At 40.1% G+C, this 19,200-nt stretch overlaps 1 protein-coding gene across 6 annotated transcripts in view; it reads left to right on the top strand.

Annotated features, from left to right (window-relative positions):
* The window catches only part of hts (adducin 1-like protein hts), a 92,325-nt gene that overhangs the window by 53,689 nt on the left and 19,436 nt on the right, over positions 1-19,200 (top strand). For 4 of the 6 annotated variants that reach the window (XM_069507474.1, XM_069507473.1, XM_069507472.1 and 1 more), the window contains exons 3-12: positions 6,594-6,707; positions 7,134-7,307; positions 7,976-8,108; positions 8,409-8,579; positions 9,177-9,344; positions 10,293-10,513; positions 11,600-11,737; positions 13,446-13,540; positions 13,901-14,021; positions 17,710-17,733. In XM_069507474.1, the coding sequence (XP_069363575.1) occupies positions 6,609-6,707; positions 7,134-7,307; positions 7,976-8,108; positions 8,409-8,579; positions 9,177-9,344; positions 10,293-10,513; positions 11,600-11,737; positions 13,446-13,540; positions 13,901-14,021; positions 17,710-17,733 (1,344 nt within the window). In that variant the 5' untranslated portion in view covers positions 6,594-6,608. The remainder of the gene's footprint in view (positions 1-6,593; positions 6,708-7,133; positions 7,308-7,975; positions 8,109-8,408; positions 8,580-9,176; positions 9,345-10,292; positions 10,514-11,599; positions 11,738-13,445; positions 13,541-13,900; positions 14,022-17,709; positions 17,734-19,200) is intronic. The other 2 variants (XM_069507475.1, XM_069507471.1) reach the window with 1 other exon arrangement.

Raw genomic sequence — 19,200 nt, 5'->3', positions numbered from 1 at the left:
TCTTGTAGGATGGTACGGAACCCTTCGTGAGTAAATCCGACTCACACTTGACCGATTTCTTGGGCATCAGCTAGTATGTGAATATTTAGCCATTTTGAAAATTTTATTGTTATAAATAGCGACAATAGAAATACCTACACATATCTCTCAACAAGTTTTTTTTTTTTTTTTTTTAAATTCAGATACAAGTTAGCCCTTGACTGCAATCTCACCTGATGGTAAGTGATGATGCAGTCTAAGATGATAGCGGGCTAACTTGGAAGGGATATGGCAGTTTTTATTAAACCAGTACCCCTTTGGTTTCTACACGGCATCGTACCGGAACGCTAAATCGCTTGGCGGCACGGCTTTGCCGGTAGGGTGGTAACTAGCCACGGCCGAAGCCTCCCACCAGACCAGACCAGTTTAATGTGTTCATAAAATGTAAACTTCTGACATGTCAGGAAAATGTCTTTCACCTGGCAACCCTACCCGGGAGATGTTTGTAATAATTGTCTAGCCACCACGGAAATGGTCTATTCGAGTTAATGATTCCAAAACTAATGATGGCAATTTTTGAAATTGTAAGCTGTGAGAGCTGCCTGATAGAGCAAGAGCCCGTGAGAACCAGACCTTCGTTATATTATAAAAGCTGAAAGTTTCTCTGCGCATTGTCCGCAACACACGGGAGGAACGATCAGCGACTATGAAGTCGGGATGAGCAGGCAGATAACAGGTAATAAATACTAATAAAATCTTTCTTCAAAGTCAAAGTCAAATGATTTATTCAAAATAGGTAATAAACTACTCGTATTGATTGTCTGGTTCTCTTCAAAGTTTGAAATGTAATTTTTATATTTTTCCCGGAATAGTAAGAAATCACGTCATGCATTTAGTATCGTGGTATATTCGGAAAATATAAAAAATACGTTTTATACTTCGACGAAAGATTTTACACATCTTTGTTACCTGTTATCTCCCAAAGCCACGACGATCCAAACTTCATAGTAGCTGATAGTTCCTACCTGTGTTGGGGACAATGCGCATGGAAACTTTCAGCTTTTATAAAATAACGAAGGTCTGGCTCTCAGGGGCTCTTAGTCCATAAGCGTTTGCGTCAGAAAAAAAACGCGTTCTTAATGTAGCTGCTGTCATTATACCGAAGGTACACTTAGAGATAATAACTGTAACCTAAAAGCTGGTTTTTAGGGTTCCGTACCTCAAATCTAAAGGAAAAAAGGAACCCTTATCATATCGTTGTCTCTCAAGACCCGTCAAGGGAATCTAATCTATAGTGCACTTCCCGTTGATCTAGATCCAGGCAAGGCACGTAGCAATGCCACAGTTCCCGACAGTTGGGGCACATTCCACTCCCTCTACAACCTCGCACTGCCTGGAGACTGGTAGAGATCTCTCATAGAGATAAGTCCACTTTTTAACCGACTTCAAAAAAAGGAGGAGGTTCTCAATTCGTCGGAATCTTTTTTTTATATATATATATTTTTTTTTTATGTATGTTCCCCGATTACTCGAAGACGCCTGGACCGATTTTGAAAATTCTTTTTTTGTTTGAAAGGGTATACTTCAAAGTTGGTCCCATTTAAATTTGGTGAAGATCTGATGAACATCTTTGAAGATAGATACTGGAACTCCTCAACGGATAAGAGTAAATTGCTCGCGATCAGTGTAATAGCTTAGTAAACAGTAGATTTTTAACCAGTCATAGCATAATTCCATGGGACCACTAAAAATTGTGAAATAAATTTTTTTTACAAAAAAAATAAGAATAAGAATAAGAATAATTTATTTAGAATTTAGACACAAGAAACAATACAAACAACTCTTGTACACATAATATATTCGGTAATAAATTAAATTATTTTTCAATTTTTAGTGTTTGTGTATCGAAGTCGGTTTTTATTTTTTTTGTATAAAATTTTTCTCTCTTTTTCTCTTTGTTGTGAACTAACTGATGTCCGCGACTTCGACCGCGTGGATTTCCAAAAACCCCGTGGGAACTCTTTGATTTTCCGGGTTGCAATCTATCTATGTACCTTTAAAATTGGTTGAACGGATGGGCTGTGAAAGGCTAGCAGACAGACAGACACACTTTCGTATTTATAATATTAGTATGGATGTTTATAAACAAAACATTGAGGCTTCACTGGCAGGTGTCAAATGTTAGTACATTTGACGCAGGAAGCCCTAAGGTAGCCCTATTTTCTGTGAGTGTACGTCACCAGAGCCTAATATTTGACATGTCGTCGATTCAGGATCAAACCGAGAGCTCACTCACTCCAGTTCACTCTGGCAATATTGCTGGCATCATCTAGATTCTAGAAGAATACGTAACATCACTACCCATATTATAAATGCGAAAGTCTGTTTGTTTGCTGATTTGTTGGTTTGTCCTTCAATTACGTCGCAACGGAGCATCGGATTGACGTGATATTTTGCATGGGTATAGATAAACACCTGGAGAGTGACATAGGCTACTTTTTATCCCGGAAAATGGAATCCACGCGGACGAAGTCGCGGGCATCAGTTAGTCGACTCAATTTAGACATCAGTCAAATTGTCAATGGGGTGGCCTGTATCTGAGTGTCCTATAATCATAACCATTCATAATTCATACTTCGATCCATACTAATATTATAAATGCGAAACTGTGTCTGTCTGTCTGCTAGCTTTTCACGGCCCAACCGTTTCACCGATTTTGATGAAATTTGGTAGGTACAAAGTTAGCTTATATCCCGGGGAAGGACATGAAAATTAGAGTTCCCATGGGGTTTTAAAAAAACCTAAATCCACGCGAACGAAGTCGCGGGCATCATCTAGTACTTATTATAAATGCGAAAGTGTGTCTGTCTGTCTGTCTGCTAGCTTTTCACGGCTTAACCGTTCAACCGATTTTGACGAAATTTGGTACAGGGATGACTTGCATACCAGGGGGACATAGGCTATTTTTTATCCCGGAAAATTGAAAGATCTCACAGGATTTTTGAAAACCTAAATCCACGCCGACGAAGTCGCGGGCATCATCTAGTAGTAATTTAAGTACACAATTTATCAAAGAATTAAGCACAATTGGTCACAATGAAACAGCTATAAGTCAGCGCTACATGTATACTTTGATCTTTTATCGTTTTGTATTTTATGTCTTTTTTCTTGTACCTTTATTTGTATTTAAATTTATTATTAATCATCTAGTTAGTGTAAGTGGCACTGCCGTTCTAATTAGATATAAAATAAATAAAATAAAAAATAAATACTGTATATATGCCACATGGCATTTGAATGGGTGGGTGTCAAAATGTCATGGTTAGGGGACGTTGAACCTTGCGCGCTTATACTATGCGACATGTCGAGATGGCAACACACACACAGCCCACGTGCTAACCCGGTGTGGGCGAGCGTGGGTGTACGGGGTGTTCCCACACCTCATACCCCGATTGCCATCTCGACCTGTCGCGGACTATATGCAATATGCATACTTGACTTTATACCTTCCTCTTCTTATATAAAACTAGCTTATGCTCGCGACTTCGTCCGCGTGGACTACAAAATTTCAAACCCCAATTTCACCCCCTTGAGTTGAATTTTAAAAAATCCTTTCTTAGCGGATGCCTACGTCATAATAGCTATCTGCATGCCAAATTTCAGCCAGATCCGTCCAGTAGTTTGAGCTGTGCGTTGATAGATCAGTCAGTCAGTCAGTCAGTCACCTTTTCCTTTTATAAATATAGATGAAAAGCTGACTGACTGACTGATCTATCAACGCACAACTCAAACTACTGGACGGATCAGCAGATAGCTTATTATGACGTAGACATCCGCAAAAAAGGATTTTTGAAAATTCAACATTCATCATGATCAAACCATCGCCGGTTCACTACTGAGCACGGGTCTCTTCTCAGAGTGAGTAGGGTTTTGGCCATCTACCACGCTGGCCATTGGTAGACTTCACACACCTTTGAGAACATTGTGGAGAACTCTCAGGCATGCAGGTTTCCTCACGATGTTTTCCTTCACCGTTAAAGCTAGTGATATTTAATAACTTAAAACGCACATATCTCCTAAAAGTTAGAGGAGCGTGCCCGGGATCGAACCCCCGACCTCCGATTTGAAGGCGGACGTCCTAATCGCTGCTATCACAGCTTTTGAACCGTCGACCTTTCGGTTTTCAGTCCACTTCTTTACCGGTTGAGCTATTGAGGCTCTAACATTCACTTATGCAACATCTTAGGGGGTAAAAAAGGTGTTTGAAATTTGGGTAGTCCACGCGGATGAAGTTGCGACAATAAGCTAGTGTAAGTGCAGCCGGCTAGTGCGAGTAATGCAAATGTGCAAAACGGTGCATTAGTGGTTCCATCTCAGATGCGCCGCGCTCGACCAGCGCAGACGATAACGTTTGCTAATGAGGCCTTTACAGATGAGCGGGCAAGGTACAGTTAATGTTATCAATTGAATCTTTACTCAAAAATAAAATTATTAAAGTGTAAAGTGTAATAATTCCGAAATAACTACCCCTTAGCTCATATGGTTACTTGAACTGTACATAAGTGAATCACACGTTTTTATGTCTGTCAGTCTGTTTGAACGGGTTAATCTTCTGAACTTATTTTGACGGGTCTTTCATAGACAAGTAGAGAGGGAATTGACCAATTTTTAACCGACTTCCAAAAAAGGAGGAGTTGTGTTTGTATACCGAAATCTCCGAGATTATTGAACCGATTTGCGCAGTTTATTTTTTAATTGATAGAGGAACTTTGCGACATTGTTCCATAAATTTTTTTATTTTTTATTTTTTTATTTAGATACAAGTTAGCCCTTGACTGCAATCTCACCTGGTGGTAAGTGATGATGCAGTCTAAGATGATAGCGGGCTAACCTGGAAGGGGTATGGCAGTTTTTATTAAACCCATACCCCTTTGGTTTCTACACGGCATCGTACCGGAACGCTAAATCACTTGGCGGCACGGCTTTGCCGGTAGGGTGGTAACTAGCCACGGCCGAAGCCTCCCACCAGACCAGACCCGAAATTTAGAAATTATAAAATTCCAAACCCCTGCCAGGAATCGAACCCTGGACCTCCCACTATTAAGACCACAGCGCTCACCACTGCGCCAGGGAGGTCATCAGATTCGTCGGATTCCATCTCCCCAATCCTGATGCTGCACGGGATCTGATCACCTAAACTGATGGGATTTAGAAACTGTCGGTTATAAATTGATATTGTACTTAACTCGTCAACTCTGATGCTGTAAGGGATTGCATTCCTAAATCATGTTGATTTAAAAACTGGCCTACTAAGTCGGTTAGAAAAAGGCTGGAGCTTTTCAGCGCAGTCATCAGTACAACCGTAACAGTTAGTTAATCACGGTTATCTTAATCATCAGTTACACAAGGCGCATGTAACTTTCGCCCGGCCCGAAGCCTCGTTCCTATTATACATTTTCGCAAGCACCCATCCCAGCCGTGAGAACCATGGCGGGTCAGTTAGTGGGTGCTCACCAGTAGCGTGCAGGTCATAGAGGCATAAATGCACTGCTTACCCCAGTTGTAATAGCTCAATGCATATTTTTCATTATGACCTGCCAGTAAACAGGTTTCTACCTAACTAATGCCTACCCTGGCTTCAAACACTGTGCACGCCACTGGTGCTCACAATGCCTTTGTATAACATATGATTTGCGTTACGAAATGTCTTTAATTAGTTGACCCTCCCTGGCTTCGCTCGGGTGGTCCTTTTTTGGTGAGAGTTTACATTATAGAGAGGGAGCACGCTTCTAGACTCAGTGGTTTTAGATGGACTTTAGTGTTTCAGTCAGTATGTTACGGTCCAAAGCCAAATCGCCAGCGCATCGCGTTTGGCCCCGTAGCCCAGCCACCAGGCGATGCGTGGAACATCGTGGGGTTTTAGTCGGTAAGAGTCCGACATAACCTCCGCACCTCCCCGGGTGCGGTGGCATCCATGAGGGTTTCCCCACGGAAAAAGAGGCAATGCTCAGAAATACTGAGAGTGTGTAGTCAAAAGTAAAGTGAAATCTTCGACTTGTGGCTGGCGAGCTTGCAATCTGTTCGTTAAACTTAGTTTTGTCACTTTAAATTTACCTTAATTTAATTTTAAATTTAGTTTTTACCTACCGATCTACTTTTTATTTCACACCTTGATTGCATCGATTTCTAGCTTAGTTTAGATCATAAGAGGAATGTGCAACATTCACACAAACTCTAGAGAGTTTTTATTATTTTGGTAAAAAAAAAAAATCATTCTGCTGTCCTAAAGTGGTCGGCCAATCGCGATCCGCCGGCCTTTCGGCTTTAGGCTATAATATTAGTACGCGGCAAAAAATAATGTACATCGGCCTTTAGAATGACATTCCGGCTTCGTAGAGCGTTGTCTCTGACACTCATACCTATGTGACGTTTTGTCGGTCTCAACGACAGAGACAATGCTCTACAAAACATCTATCTCTTTCTAAATGTTGATGTACATTATTTACTACCGCGTATTGTGCATATCACATGAAATGGGTAACGAGTAACGACCTCTATCAAAAATGAAGTAATCAACGAGCGTTTCCTCATGTCATGTTTCTCTTTGTCCACAGTAAGGGAGCAGCGAGATGGCGGATACGGATACGGAGACGCTGCCGAACGGCACCGGGCCCCTCTCGGCCGAGGAGGAGGAGCGGCTGAAGCAGCGCCCTGCAGACATCGACGCTGTGAGTAAACTGTTCCTCATCAGCGACACCCGGCTTTACTCACGTGTTTAGTCGACGTCAGCCCGACTAGTTTCGAACCCATCCGGGATCCTTTTTCAAAGTTCGCGCACGCGTCGCAGTAATGATATATGATAATAGACATTGTGTGGAATGAGGCTAGGGAACGGGCGTGGGCCGACTTTTATGCTATGCGACTGCCTAAGCTTGGCGATAGGGGGTGTCCGGATACGTCGAAACCTCAAGTTAGAAGTTCCCTAACTATCGTGAACTGTGAGTTGTGACATAGTCAACTAGCTAATACAATGTGGAGTCTAGTTTTTAGTATCCCTAAAAAGGTAAAGGTATGGCAGGTGTTGACACCAAGGCTTGTGTCCTTAATTGGCTTTGAGAGGCCATTCTAAATAAATAGTACCGTTAATTCCGCAGGATGTCCGTGAAATGGAGCGACGGAAGCGAGTGGAAGCGCTGATGTCATCCAAGCTGTTCCGCGAGGAGTTGGAGAGGGTCCTGGATCAGCAGATGCACGAGGGGAATGACGCTCCACTGCTGCAGAGGATCAGGGAGATGGTTGGCGGGAGATTGCATACTGGCAGCATGAGGGTAAGTGGAAGAACTGCCCAAAAACTGAAACTCTTTCATCCAAGCTGTTTCGCGAGGAACTGGAGAGGGTTCTGGATCAGCAGATGCACGAGGGGAATGATGCTCCGCTGCTGCAGAGGATCAGGGAGATGGTGGGCGGAAGATTGCATACTGGCAGCATGAGGGTAAGTGGAAGAACTGCCCAGAAGCTGAGACCCTTTTATCCAAGCTGTTTCGTGAGGAACTGGAGAGGGTCCTGGATCAGCAGATGCACGAGGGGAATGATGCTCCGCTGTTGCAGAGGATCAGGGAGATGGTTGGTGAAAGAGGGTATGTCACTTTCTGTCGTAATAGATTTTATTGAATTAGTGACCCCAGTCTCATCCCTTAAAAAACTTGTGTGTGTGTTTAAATTCCACTTCCAGTGATGTGTTCTTGACCTCTTCAAATATCTATATATAAGATCTTTCGTGTCTGAGGTTTTCTGGCTTCAGGGGTCAGATGTTTCAGTTATTTGAGATAGGTTTGTCTTATTGTCTTCCTTCTCCCACATATTTGCCTATACCATAATATTGGCAAATGTATTTAAATAGATGAGAAGACAATATAAAAATTGATCTGTCAGCTGTTGTCGGCTGCCTGAACATCTTGTCGTGTCGGTCACATAATTTTTATCTTTATATCTTCAGGGCCCCAGCTGTGTTCTTCCCATCAACGACATCAGAGGAATAGAGGGTGTGGGCTATGAGAAGGGAGAGAAGATCCTTCGGTGCAAGCTGGCGGCGGTGTACCGTCTTGTGGATTTATTTGGATGGACTCAGAGTGAGTACATGGCTCCCTTGCTCCTGTCATTGCAACCCTAAGTCGAGTGATCGGAGATTCACCAAAATTTCCTTCTTCCGTGTTACCATTTAACTATCGGAAGCAGTGACGACTCTGTCTGTATTCTTGTAACCATATTCCACATATCCATTTGTGATTTGATAGTTTCAGTTTAACTCCGAAGATTTTTGGAGTTGTGTTTTCAAGTTTTCATTTCCTGAGGATCTTTTTTGCGATTATAAAAGCCTGAAAACTGATGGGTGGAGATGACGATGATGAATTTCCCATTATTGATTTCAGCAAGCACTAGCGGTCAGATAACTGCCCGCCTGAACACCGCGGTGGAGTCAGTCCTTACAACGCCCCGCGGCCTCTTGCCGCACGAGGTGACGGCCTCGTCGCTGGTCAAGGTGGACATGCAGGGCGCCGTGCAGGACCAGGGCACCACCAACTTCCCCGTCAACGTTGAAGGTGAGGGGTGAGGATATAGGGGGAGTAGGTTGACTGCGGAGGTGAAGGGGGATGGTACTATGCAGGGTATACTGAGCGGGGGATTTGCACCAAGGGATGGCCTCGTCGCTGGTCAAGGGAGCCAGGTTACCACCAACTTCCCCATCAGTGTTGAAGGTGAGGGGTGATGATACTGTGGAGGGGATATGAAGGTGGCCTCTTGCCGCACGAAGTGATGGCATTCTCACTGGTCAAGGGGACCAGGTCCAGGACCAACCTCTCCGTTGTCTGTGAAGATGAGCGGGGATAATACTATGCAGGGGGACAGAGAGCGGGGCCTCAGGTAACAGCCTTGTCGCTGGTCAAGGGGACCAGGTTATCACCAAGTTCCCCGTAAACATTGAAGGTAACGGGTGCTAATACTCTGGAGAGAATAATATGTAGGAAGGTTGTCTCTTGCCACTCAACTATAATCAACTATACTGTAACTTTCTAAAATATGATATCTTTTTAAAACCAGCGAGCATCTGAGCTCGAATAGTGAACTAAATTTCGAAGAGCTTCTTGACAATAAAACTCTTTGTTTTTCTTTATCTTAATAATAATGGTTGATTCCAGGTTTCTCGCTCCATGCGTCCGTCCACTCGGCGCGGCCCGACGTGCGCTGCGTGCTGCACGTGCGGTCCACGGGCGCGCTGGCCGTGTCCGCCACCAAGCGCGGGCTGCTGCCGCTGTGCAACGAGGCGGCGCTGCTGGGGGACGTGGCTTACCATCGTGTGCCCAATGGTGAGATATATGTATGCTGTGGTGTCATGAGCGAGCTTGGACAGCTTACAGCTTACAAATAATACGCCGTAGCAGCCCGTATTACAGATCAATCATTATTTATAACAAACTTCCCAACGACATTAAAGAAGAAACAAAAGAAGTCACCTTTAAGAGAAAATTAAAACAATGGCTACTACAAAAATGCTTTTATGATATACAAGAATTTCTAACTGCATAAACCTCAATAGCGTGACGCACCTGTAAATGACATCTGATATTGACATTTAACTATAAGACCTTGTAAGATTAAATAATTGCAACATAACCATAACTAAATTAAATTCTTACAGTAACTATTTTTAAATATTTTATTCCATTGACAGAGACTTAATCAGACCATGACAGCAATTATTTAATACTACTATACTTTGACCTTATTTTTATTTTGTACTAATCTTGCTTTATAATAAATTCTAGTCAACATTCTCATAATATAATAATATATAAGCATGCAAATGAATAATATTTAATATATAGTAATGATAATTTTAATAATTTTAATCCTATTCGTATTGTATCTTTAATATTTACCATTTTATTGTACCTAAAATTATATTTGCAATACCCTGACAGGGTCTCATGTATTTAGCTTTTAGCTTTAAGCACCCACCATCAATAAATGTAAATGTACATGAAAGCAAATAAATAAATCTGAATCTGAATCTGGATGGCTGGAGTGAAGACTTCGGCGGGGAGGGGCGATGCACGCACAACAGACGGAAACGTTTAAGTGCAGAAACCAGCCCAGAGCGAAGAATAAGAAGATGGTTTGCATAAAAACAAAACATGCTCTTCAAAACTGTATTTGTAATTTCACACTTTAATTTATCTAAACACATTCACTTATATCACAAGCCAAATTATTGTAGTTCAGGAAATACATGGTAACTTAAAATCTCATTCCAGGTCTTCTGGATAACGAAGAACAGGAGAAGCTCGTCCGAGCCCTGGGCCCTCACGCCAAGATCCTGATGCTGTCTGGAGGTGGCGCTCTCTGCTGTGGAGCAACCTTGGAGGAAGCCTTCTATCAGGCTAAGAACTTGAATGCTGCCTGCGAGGTTCAGCTTCGCTTAGCCTCATTGCCACTGGATGAACTGACGCTGCTTGACGAGGAGACTAGGCGACAGGTGAGTGGGACTTCCAGCTCCTGGGATTTGAGGAGTTTAGGAACTCGGAAGGTCTGACTAGTTAGTAGTTACGTCAAGACACTGGGTTATCCGGAGAGGGGATTTTTGCTTAGGAGCCTCCCTCTTAGCCTGGTAAAAAACTTGCGCTAAGTGCAAGTTTTTACCAGGCCAAGAGGGAGGTTCAGCTTCGCCTAGCCTCGCTATCACTAAATGAACTAACGCTGCTTGATGAGGAGACTAGAAGACAGGTTAGTGGGACTTCCAGCTCCTGGGATTTGAGGAGTTTAGAGATTTGGAAAGACTGAGTTGGTACATCAAAACACTGAAATTTATTCAAAGTTAAGAAAATACTGATGTATGTGGAGAAATTTAAAATTGGTGGTGATCTCAATAGATCGGAGAGGGTCGAGAGGGACTCTAGTACAGTACGCGACAGGTCGAGATAACGATTGGGGTGGGGACGCCCCGCACACCCGCAAGCCCCCGTGCTGACCCGGTGCGGGTGAGAGCGGGTGACGCCTCATACCCCGATTGCCATTCCCGATTCCATCAGCCTGTTTGCGTCCACTGCTGGACATTGGCCTTTCCAAGAGCGCGCCACCAAACACAGTCCTCCGCCTTCCTCATCCAACCGCTCCCCACCACCTTCTTCAGGTCGTCGGTCCAGCGGGTGGGAGGGAGGGACACAAAAAATGGTTTAACTTAAATCGCCTAAGCCACTATGTAGTAATGCAATGTGAATGTTTGTCTAGAATAGAATAGAATAGAATAATTCTTTATTTGCATAATGTGGTACATAAGATGTTAAATCTAAGAAACAGTCCAGCACATTGGCCATGGCGGCGTACAAATATAGTTAACAGTTGAGATTATTGAGTGTGACTAGATATTTTTTTATAATACAGGCAAATCATAAAATTAAACTTAGTAAGTACGAGTAATAAATAAAATGTCAAAACCAAGCGAATATAGGCACTGTAATAAGCTTTTTTTTTTTTTTTAAATAATGTCCAACAATAGAATGTCAAAAACGCTTTTTATCATGTTGGAAAAATTCTTCTAAGGAGTAAAAATTTTTTTTTCTAGATGTACGAGTCGTCTCGCAAGCCCCCCACTGACTCGGCCAAGTGGCGCGTGGGAGGCGAGGAGTTCGAGGCGCTGATGCGGATGCTGGACAACGCTGGCTTCCGCACCGGGTACATCTACCGGCACCCGCTTGTCAAGGTAACCGTCAAATGATGGCGCTGCCACTGTTCTGCCACAGAACAGTGAGATAAAACAGTGTTGGCATCTCAGAACAAATACGTGTACAGTGCGACAAGGCTATCTTGGCACGTGGCGAAAATCGGAACTAACGTTTGCCGTCAAGTGTTCCCTTTGTTGTTGTTAGTATATTCTAAGCTCTTGTTCTCCAACAGCGCCCCCCTGTCAATGTCATTCAAGTGCCAAGAGAGCCTTGTCGCACTGTAGGAAGGAAGAAAACCCTATAGTGACTTACTGCTACAGCGAGATAGCTTTACGCATTTAATCCCTTGTTAGAACGTGACGAATGATTTTTTTTTGTCCTTGTCACCATTGTCACGTACTGTACAAGTTGCCAAAAAAAACACTGGCTGTTTTTTTTGTACAGTACGCGACCGAAAGTAATGTACATGGGCCTTTAAAATGTCATTTCGGCTTTGTAGAGCGTTGTCTCTGTGAACGTGTGTCCTCCACTCTGACCTTGTACCACGAGGCTTTCGATGCCACTCACAGATGAGTGACTCTAATCCATGGTACCTCTTCCTTGTGATGTGCCCAAAGAACTTGAGGATTCGCAATAGGCTAGTTGACCCTTTTTTTAAGTAGGTCTTAAATGGTTAATATTTGTCCTATTAGATCAAAAAAATTAACACTATATTTTTTTGCGCCCTAAAAACCGTAAAACTTTAATTTAAAAATATATTTTTCTTAGACAGGTGAAAACACTGTCGGCCATGTTTGGCCGATAGATTATCTGTGCTCTGACGTCATGCATTTGTAAACAAGAGCACAACCTCCCAAAGTTTAATAAACATGACTTCTATACTAGTTTACATGAAAAATATAGTAATTGGGGCCGATTCTCTTGTACACAATCTCTAAACTAAACTAAATTAACAGGTCTAAATTTAGTGCCATCCTTTTCCGCAAGCAACATTATGAAAGGGATAGCAATAGATTTAGACGTGCCATTTTAGTTTAGTTTAGAGATTGTGTATAATGGAATTAGCCACATTATCGTTATTGTATCATCCGAGAATGTAAAAAAAGTAGATAATTTAAAGTCCTGACAAACTTTTACGGACTTTAAATTTTATATATATGGATACTACGTTAGTCCACGCGTGACATAGGGATGACATTTCTTTGTTTACATATTTAATGACGTCACATCATGGCTGACAGCGTTTTCTGCGTTTCAAATAAAAATAAAAATTGTATTTTTTTAAATTGGATTTATATATCCATCCTGCGTTTTTAATAATTGTTATTGATATATTTCGTTGTCTTAAGCAAAATACTATAATAAATAATCATTTATTGGACGAAATTAGATATGAGTCAAGTAGCCTATTGTACTAGTGAAAGAAGTACGAAAGACTTTGATTTATTTTTTAGAATAGAATAGAATAATGTTTATTCGAGGTATATAGGTGGTACATGGTGTAGACAATATCGTCCTGTACAGCAGTGCAACACCTCGAACAGGTAGGCCACTCAGCTTGTGTTGAGACGTCGGGCCCCTCCACACTCAGACACAAACCTCTAGAGCAAATATCTGAGGTACCAGACGCCCCAACGCTGAGTTTCAGTGACCGCCTTTTAAATATTACCTAAACGTCAGTTCTTTGAGAATGGAGACGTTTGTACTATGTGTGTGTGATGATAATTTAAGTATCCATTATTACAGAACGATGTACCGAGGCCCAAAAACGACGTGGAGGTCCCGCCGGCGGTGTCCTCACTCGGATACCTCTTGGAGGAAGAGGAACTCTACAAACAGGGGTGAGTCTTCTCTTAGAAATAGATAGGTAGATAGAAATACTTTATTGCACACAAAACATGAAATAAACTAGGCAAAAAACGAAGTAACTAAAAACTAGTGTATGCAAAGGCAGCTTTATTGCTCAAAGCAATGTCCAACAGGCAACCATTACTCATTAGTGAAAGGAGAAATTAGGTATGTTGGATAGTACTTACACGCAATCGGGGAGGGAACTCCCCGCATAAATGCGGATGACGTGTAGGTGCCCCCCCCCCCCTCCCCCCTAGATTATTTTTTTCGGCTCGTAGCAATCGTTCATACATCATTCATGGGTGGTGGTGGTAGTTTTCTGTGTTAAAACTATCTCTGTCTGTGGTCAGGTTGTGGAAGAAGGGGGGGCTGAAGGCAGGCGAGCGCACGCGCTGGCTCAACTCGCCCAACGTGTACCAGAAGGTGGAGGTGCTGGAGACCGGCACGCATGACCCCAAGAAGATCACCAAGGTAGAATACCTGCGCCTCGAGGCCGAGTAGCGAGCCACTGGGTAAAAGGGCAGGGGGGGGGGGGGGTCAGGCGACTTGGGAAAATTTTGGGGGGCTTGTGAAAATTTTCGGGGACTTGGGAAAACTTTCGGGGACTCGGGGAAGTTTTGGGGGACTTGGGAAATATTTGGGGGGCATTGGGAAAACATCATGGGGAGTTTTGGATGGTCGAGAAGTTAATTGGGTAATTTTGGGGGAATTGAGAAAATGTTGTGGGACTAGGGAAATTTATCGAGGGGATTCGGGTACGCATCATGGGGAGCTTGGGGATTATTTGAGAAGCTTGGGGGGTAAGATTGGAGAGATGAGGTTATTTTGGGAAAATTTTGAGTGACTCGGATTTTTTTTGGAGGAGTTGGGAGGTTTGAAGAGAGGGAATTCTGGAAGATAATGGGGTAAGAGATAGTTCCAGAAGGTTGCGACAAAGGGGTGGTAAAGAACTTGCGAGGGGTAGAGGAAAACCTGGATTTCTTATGTTCATGCATAACTACTAACTATAGTATAATGTTAACAGTACTACCCCCAGTTTAAAGACTTCGTTCATTAATAACAGATACGAATCTGTTAAGCCATGCCGTGATAGCCTAGTGGTTAAGACGTCCGCCTCCTATTCGGAAGGTCGGGTGTTCGATCCCGGGCACGCACCTCTGACCGAGTCATGTGCGTTTTAAACAATTAAATATCACTTGCTTTAACGATGAAGGAATACATCGTCAGGAAACCTACACGCCTGAGAGTTCTCCATAATGTTCTCAAAGGTGTGTAAAGTCTGCCAGTACACACCTGCCCAGCATGATGGACATACCTAAACCCTTCTCATTCTGAGAGGAAACGCGTGCTCAGTAGTGAGCTGGCGATGGGTTGATGATAGACGATAAGCGATAGGCGCTCTTGATTGAGGAAATTTCGGGGGAAAAAGAAAATCATATTTTTTTGCAAAATAAAAGAATTACACGTAAAAAATCCAGGTTTGGTAGTGTTCAATATAATGGCGGCGCCACATGCTTTCGACAAACAGCAAACAAGAAGCATTGGCAAGCGTGTGGACGGGTGTTTGTAGTGCTTGCCAACGCTTGTCGTTCAACAAGTCAAACACTGGGGCCGATTCTCTTGTACACAATCTCTAAACTAAACTAAATTAATAGGTCTAAATCTAGTGCTATCCTTTTCCGCAAGCAACATTATGAAAGGGACAGCAATAGATTTAGACGTGTCATTTTGGTTTAGTTTACAGATTGTGTACAACGGAATTAGCCACACTGTGTATAGAAAGTACTCTGTGGTGATTGCCGATTCTTGCTGTATGTTGTTTCACGCGAGCATGTGGAGTTGCCATAAAATTTCACAATATACAGTGTCAGTTCTGTCCAAAGATGTATTTTTTTTTTAATAGTATTATTGTTTAAGGATAATAATCGGAACTAATGTGTGTGTCTTTGCTAGCTTTTCGCGTGAATGATGTCACGTAAAAAACATTAATTGTATGTTAACTACATTAAAATAACCTAATTTCAAGTTAACATATTTTGTTGCCAAAATTAATTATAACTTTGTTTTTTAACTGGAATCTATAATATTGTCTATGATCTTATTCATAGTGTAGGCTTTCTTCTATCGGGCTTTGCAATTATTATGTATAAAAATATATATTTAAAAGTTTCAATTTAGATTCAAAATGATTTTTTATATAATTTAATCAAAAACATTAGCATAAATTAATGACAAAAATAAGCTGTCGACCTAAAAGTTAAAAAAATGCATAATTATTAAATATATTATAATATACAATTCGCTATGTAGATTTATAAATAATTTTTTATTGTAGTTTGTAGGAAAAATGTGTCGATTTTTCAACGATATAATTTTTCTTAATATCTTGTTATAAAAAACGCAATATGCTATATTACAAGCGATCTAACGTAACGTTACTAAAGATTAATAGGCATTTATATATAAAAAAAAACTAAAAATATAAAGTAAAAAATATCTTGGTTGTAGATTTCTTTAAAGTATACATAGTTAATGTTTAAAAATAGAGAGAAAAAATAGACCGTAATAAATATTTATAACAAAAATGATATAAAATACATTCCTTTATGCTGTTAGTGAATAAGAATAAAAAAATCGCTTTTTTTTTTTCAAAATCGCGCAAAATATTTTTTTTTCTTACTTATTTAACTTTTTTAAATCAACGAAAATCATGTTTAGATTTTAAGGTGTTTATTGGAGTATATAAAGGATAATTTACATATTATTTAGTTCATAAAGATTTTGCTATTGTGTGTATTCAATTTTGGGAAATATTTGGAAGCTTTTGGTAAAAGCTTTTTGTTAGAGGTTTCCACAATTATTTCATGTTATCATTCATATTAAATGATTTTTTTAATTTAAGATCATTTATTTCAAAAAACATATGTTATTTTTTAATCATGTATTTTTATAAAAACATATAACTATTAATATTTTTATGATTAGAAAAAGTTTCTACCAAAAAAATTCCACTTAAAATTCGCTTTTCAAAAATCATTTAGTGCTTATAAAAGTTTTATATACGTAACATGCGTAATAAATATATATGTATATTGAAAATAAATAATAATTAAAGATATATTCGAAAAATATAACCCCCCTCTATTCTTTTACGAAGCTCTTAAAAAATGAAATGCTTTTGAATTTTTTCTTTCTAAATAATAGAAAAATAAGTTTTTTTTGCTGTTTTTTTTAATTTAATTTGAGCCATTTTTCGCTATGACATTCAAATCACTAGTTACTGTGAAAGTGATGCCTGAGTGGAATGGTACCAAGAATACTGACTGCATATTCGCGTTATACAGCCAGGCTGATTCTATGCGCAAAAAATAAGCTAGTGTACCTATCACCACATGAGGCAATTAATCTCGTAACTACAATTATTATTTAACTTTTTCATATAAGGTGTCAATATTGACATCACAAAATAATCCCTAGTTGAGATTTCAATGTCATAGAGAATCAGGGTTCTGCCTCCTTAGCATCAAACTTGTGATAGTCACAATGCGATCAATCGCAATTGTTGTTATTGGCTGAATGTATGCTGCTTAAGGTTCAAGGTACACGTCGCCACGGTAATGTTATCTATACAGTATTGTAACTCGGCCGTATCTTTGAAATAAATACCTACAGCAGCGCGGTACGTAAACATGCGATAGGGCTGCCCGCCTCCGGCATTTTAATTACATTTGCTTACTTTGTGTTTTAATATGTACTTGTCATTTGCCTACTTTGTGTTTAGATATGTACGTCATATTAAATATGTACTTGAACTTATTTTTAGTGAAAAAATCGCGCGGTTATTAAAAAAACAAAACACCGTCTGTTCGTCACTGCGGCACAGTCGCGACTGGCTGCACCGCGAGCGCACCGCGAGATCGAGGCGCGTAGGTATAGCGTTTCGCCCGTTTGTATGAAGTTGGAATACTGCATAGATAACATTACCGTGACATCGCTTCAGCATTGCCTTAATGCATCTTGAACTTAAGAGTATCGTAAATTGAGTCAATAATAACAAGTTTGATTAATTGTAATGTAACAATCAAGGTTTGGAGGCTAGGGGGGAGTGTGTTTTTTTTTTTTGGTTTTTTTTCGTGACTAATATAATAATGTTTTGCAGTGGGTGGACGCTAACAACGAAGAGGTAAATAACTGAGGCGCCATTTTCTATTTGTTATCTTTAACATCTTTTTTCTTATCTTTTTATTTTATGGGTTATCTTTTATACTGGTGTTTTCTTGGTTAGGGTATTTGGCTATGTTTTATAGTAAAAGTGTTTTTTTTTTGTAATAAGACAGTTTTATAAATAGATTAATTAGGTAATGTAGCTAGTTTCGTTGGAAGTTCTAAGAATCTATTTTTTTTAAAGAACTATGTATGACTAGCTAATTCCCGCGATTTCTTCCGCGTGGACTACACAAATTTCAAACTCCTGTTTTATCCCTGTAGGGATTGAATTTTCAAAAATCCTTCCTTAGCGGATGCCTACGTCATAATAGCTATCTGCATGCCAAATTTCAGCCCGCTCCTTCCAGTAGTTTGAGCTATGCGTTGATAGATCAGTCAGTCAGTCACCATTTTCTTTTATATATTTAGATTGACACAATTTATACAATTTTATTTTAATTTACACTATTTACACAATTTTACACATTGGGGCCGATTCTCTTGTACACAATCTCTAAACTAAACTCAATTAACAGGTCTAAATCTAGTGCCATCCTTCTCCGCAAGCAACATTATGAAAGGGATAGCAATAGATTTAAACGTGTCATTTTAGTTTAGTTTAGAGATTGTGTACAACGGAATTAGCCACATTGTGTGTTTCGTTGTTTGTTTGTTTTGTATTATATATTTTGGATTTTTAGGGAAAAAATAGTCAAATACCCTATTTTCCCGCCCGCTTCAAGTCCGATGGGTCATATTACAATGTTGTCATATGTATATTTTACTATATGTACTATGTTACGTTTCAGGGAGTTACTTCTTGTTTTCACCCATTAACAAAACTAAATCATCAATTCATCATTCACAGCAAAAATGTAACTTTTCGCTTTTCTGTTAAATTCAACAGCATTTCAACATTCCCTGGTGATTTGGATAAAATTCATATCGATTTTAATATCGATTCGCTTATGCATCGATTTTAAAATCAATTATTAAAATATCACTTGATGATATAGAGTTTAAAACGTTGTTGTTTTATCGATTTTTTTTGAATATGAAACATCGATTTTATCCGAAACAAAAACATCGAGTTTGTACAGTGTAGGGCAAAAGAGAAAGTGGTCGAAATGTTGCCATTCAAAAAATCCTCTTTCCCTGCACCTTTTTCATATTTTTTTTCGTTTTTTTTCTCCCTTATTGCAACCCTATGAAATTCTGTCATTTTATTTTGAAATCATTGTTATGAATGTTTTGAAAAAGATTTTTTGCATCAAACAAAAAAAATAACAGGTGAATGCTTTAAAAAATGCTTTGCATGGGAAATAAAAAAAATATTAATAAGAAATTAGACTATACTGTACATGCTCGATGGTTTTTTTTACCAGGAAATTTAATACGCTTTATTTTTATGCACAGTTTCATACTTCCTTCACGCAAAATAACC

The sequence above is a fragment of the Maniola hyperantus genome, chromosome 26 (assembly GCF_902806685.2).
Source record: "Maniola hyperantus chromosome 26, iAphHyp1.2, whole genome shotgun sequence".
NCBI classification, from domain to species: domain Eukaryota; kingdom Metazoa; phylum Arthropoda; class Insecta; order Lepidoptera; family Nymphalidae; genus Maniola; species Maniola hyperantus.
The sequence above is the reverse complement of the archived record's forward strand: the minus strand, read 5'-3'. Positions and strand labels throughout refer to the sequence as shown.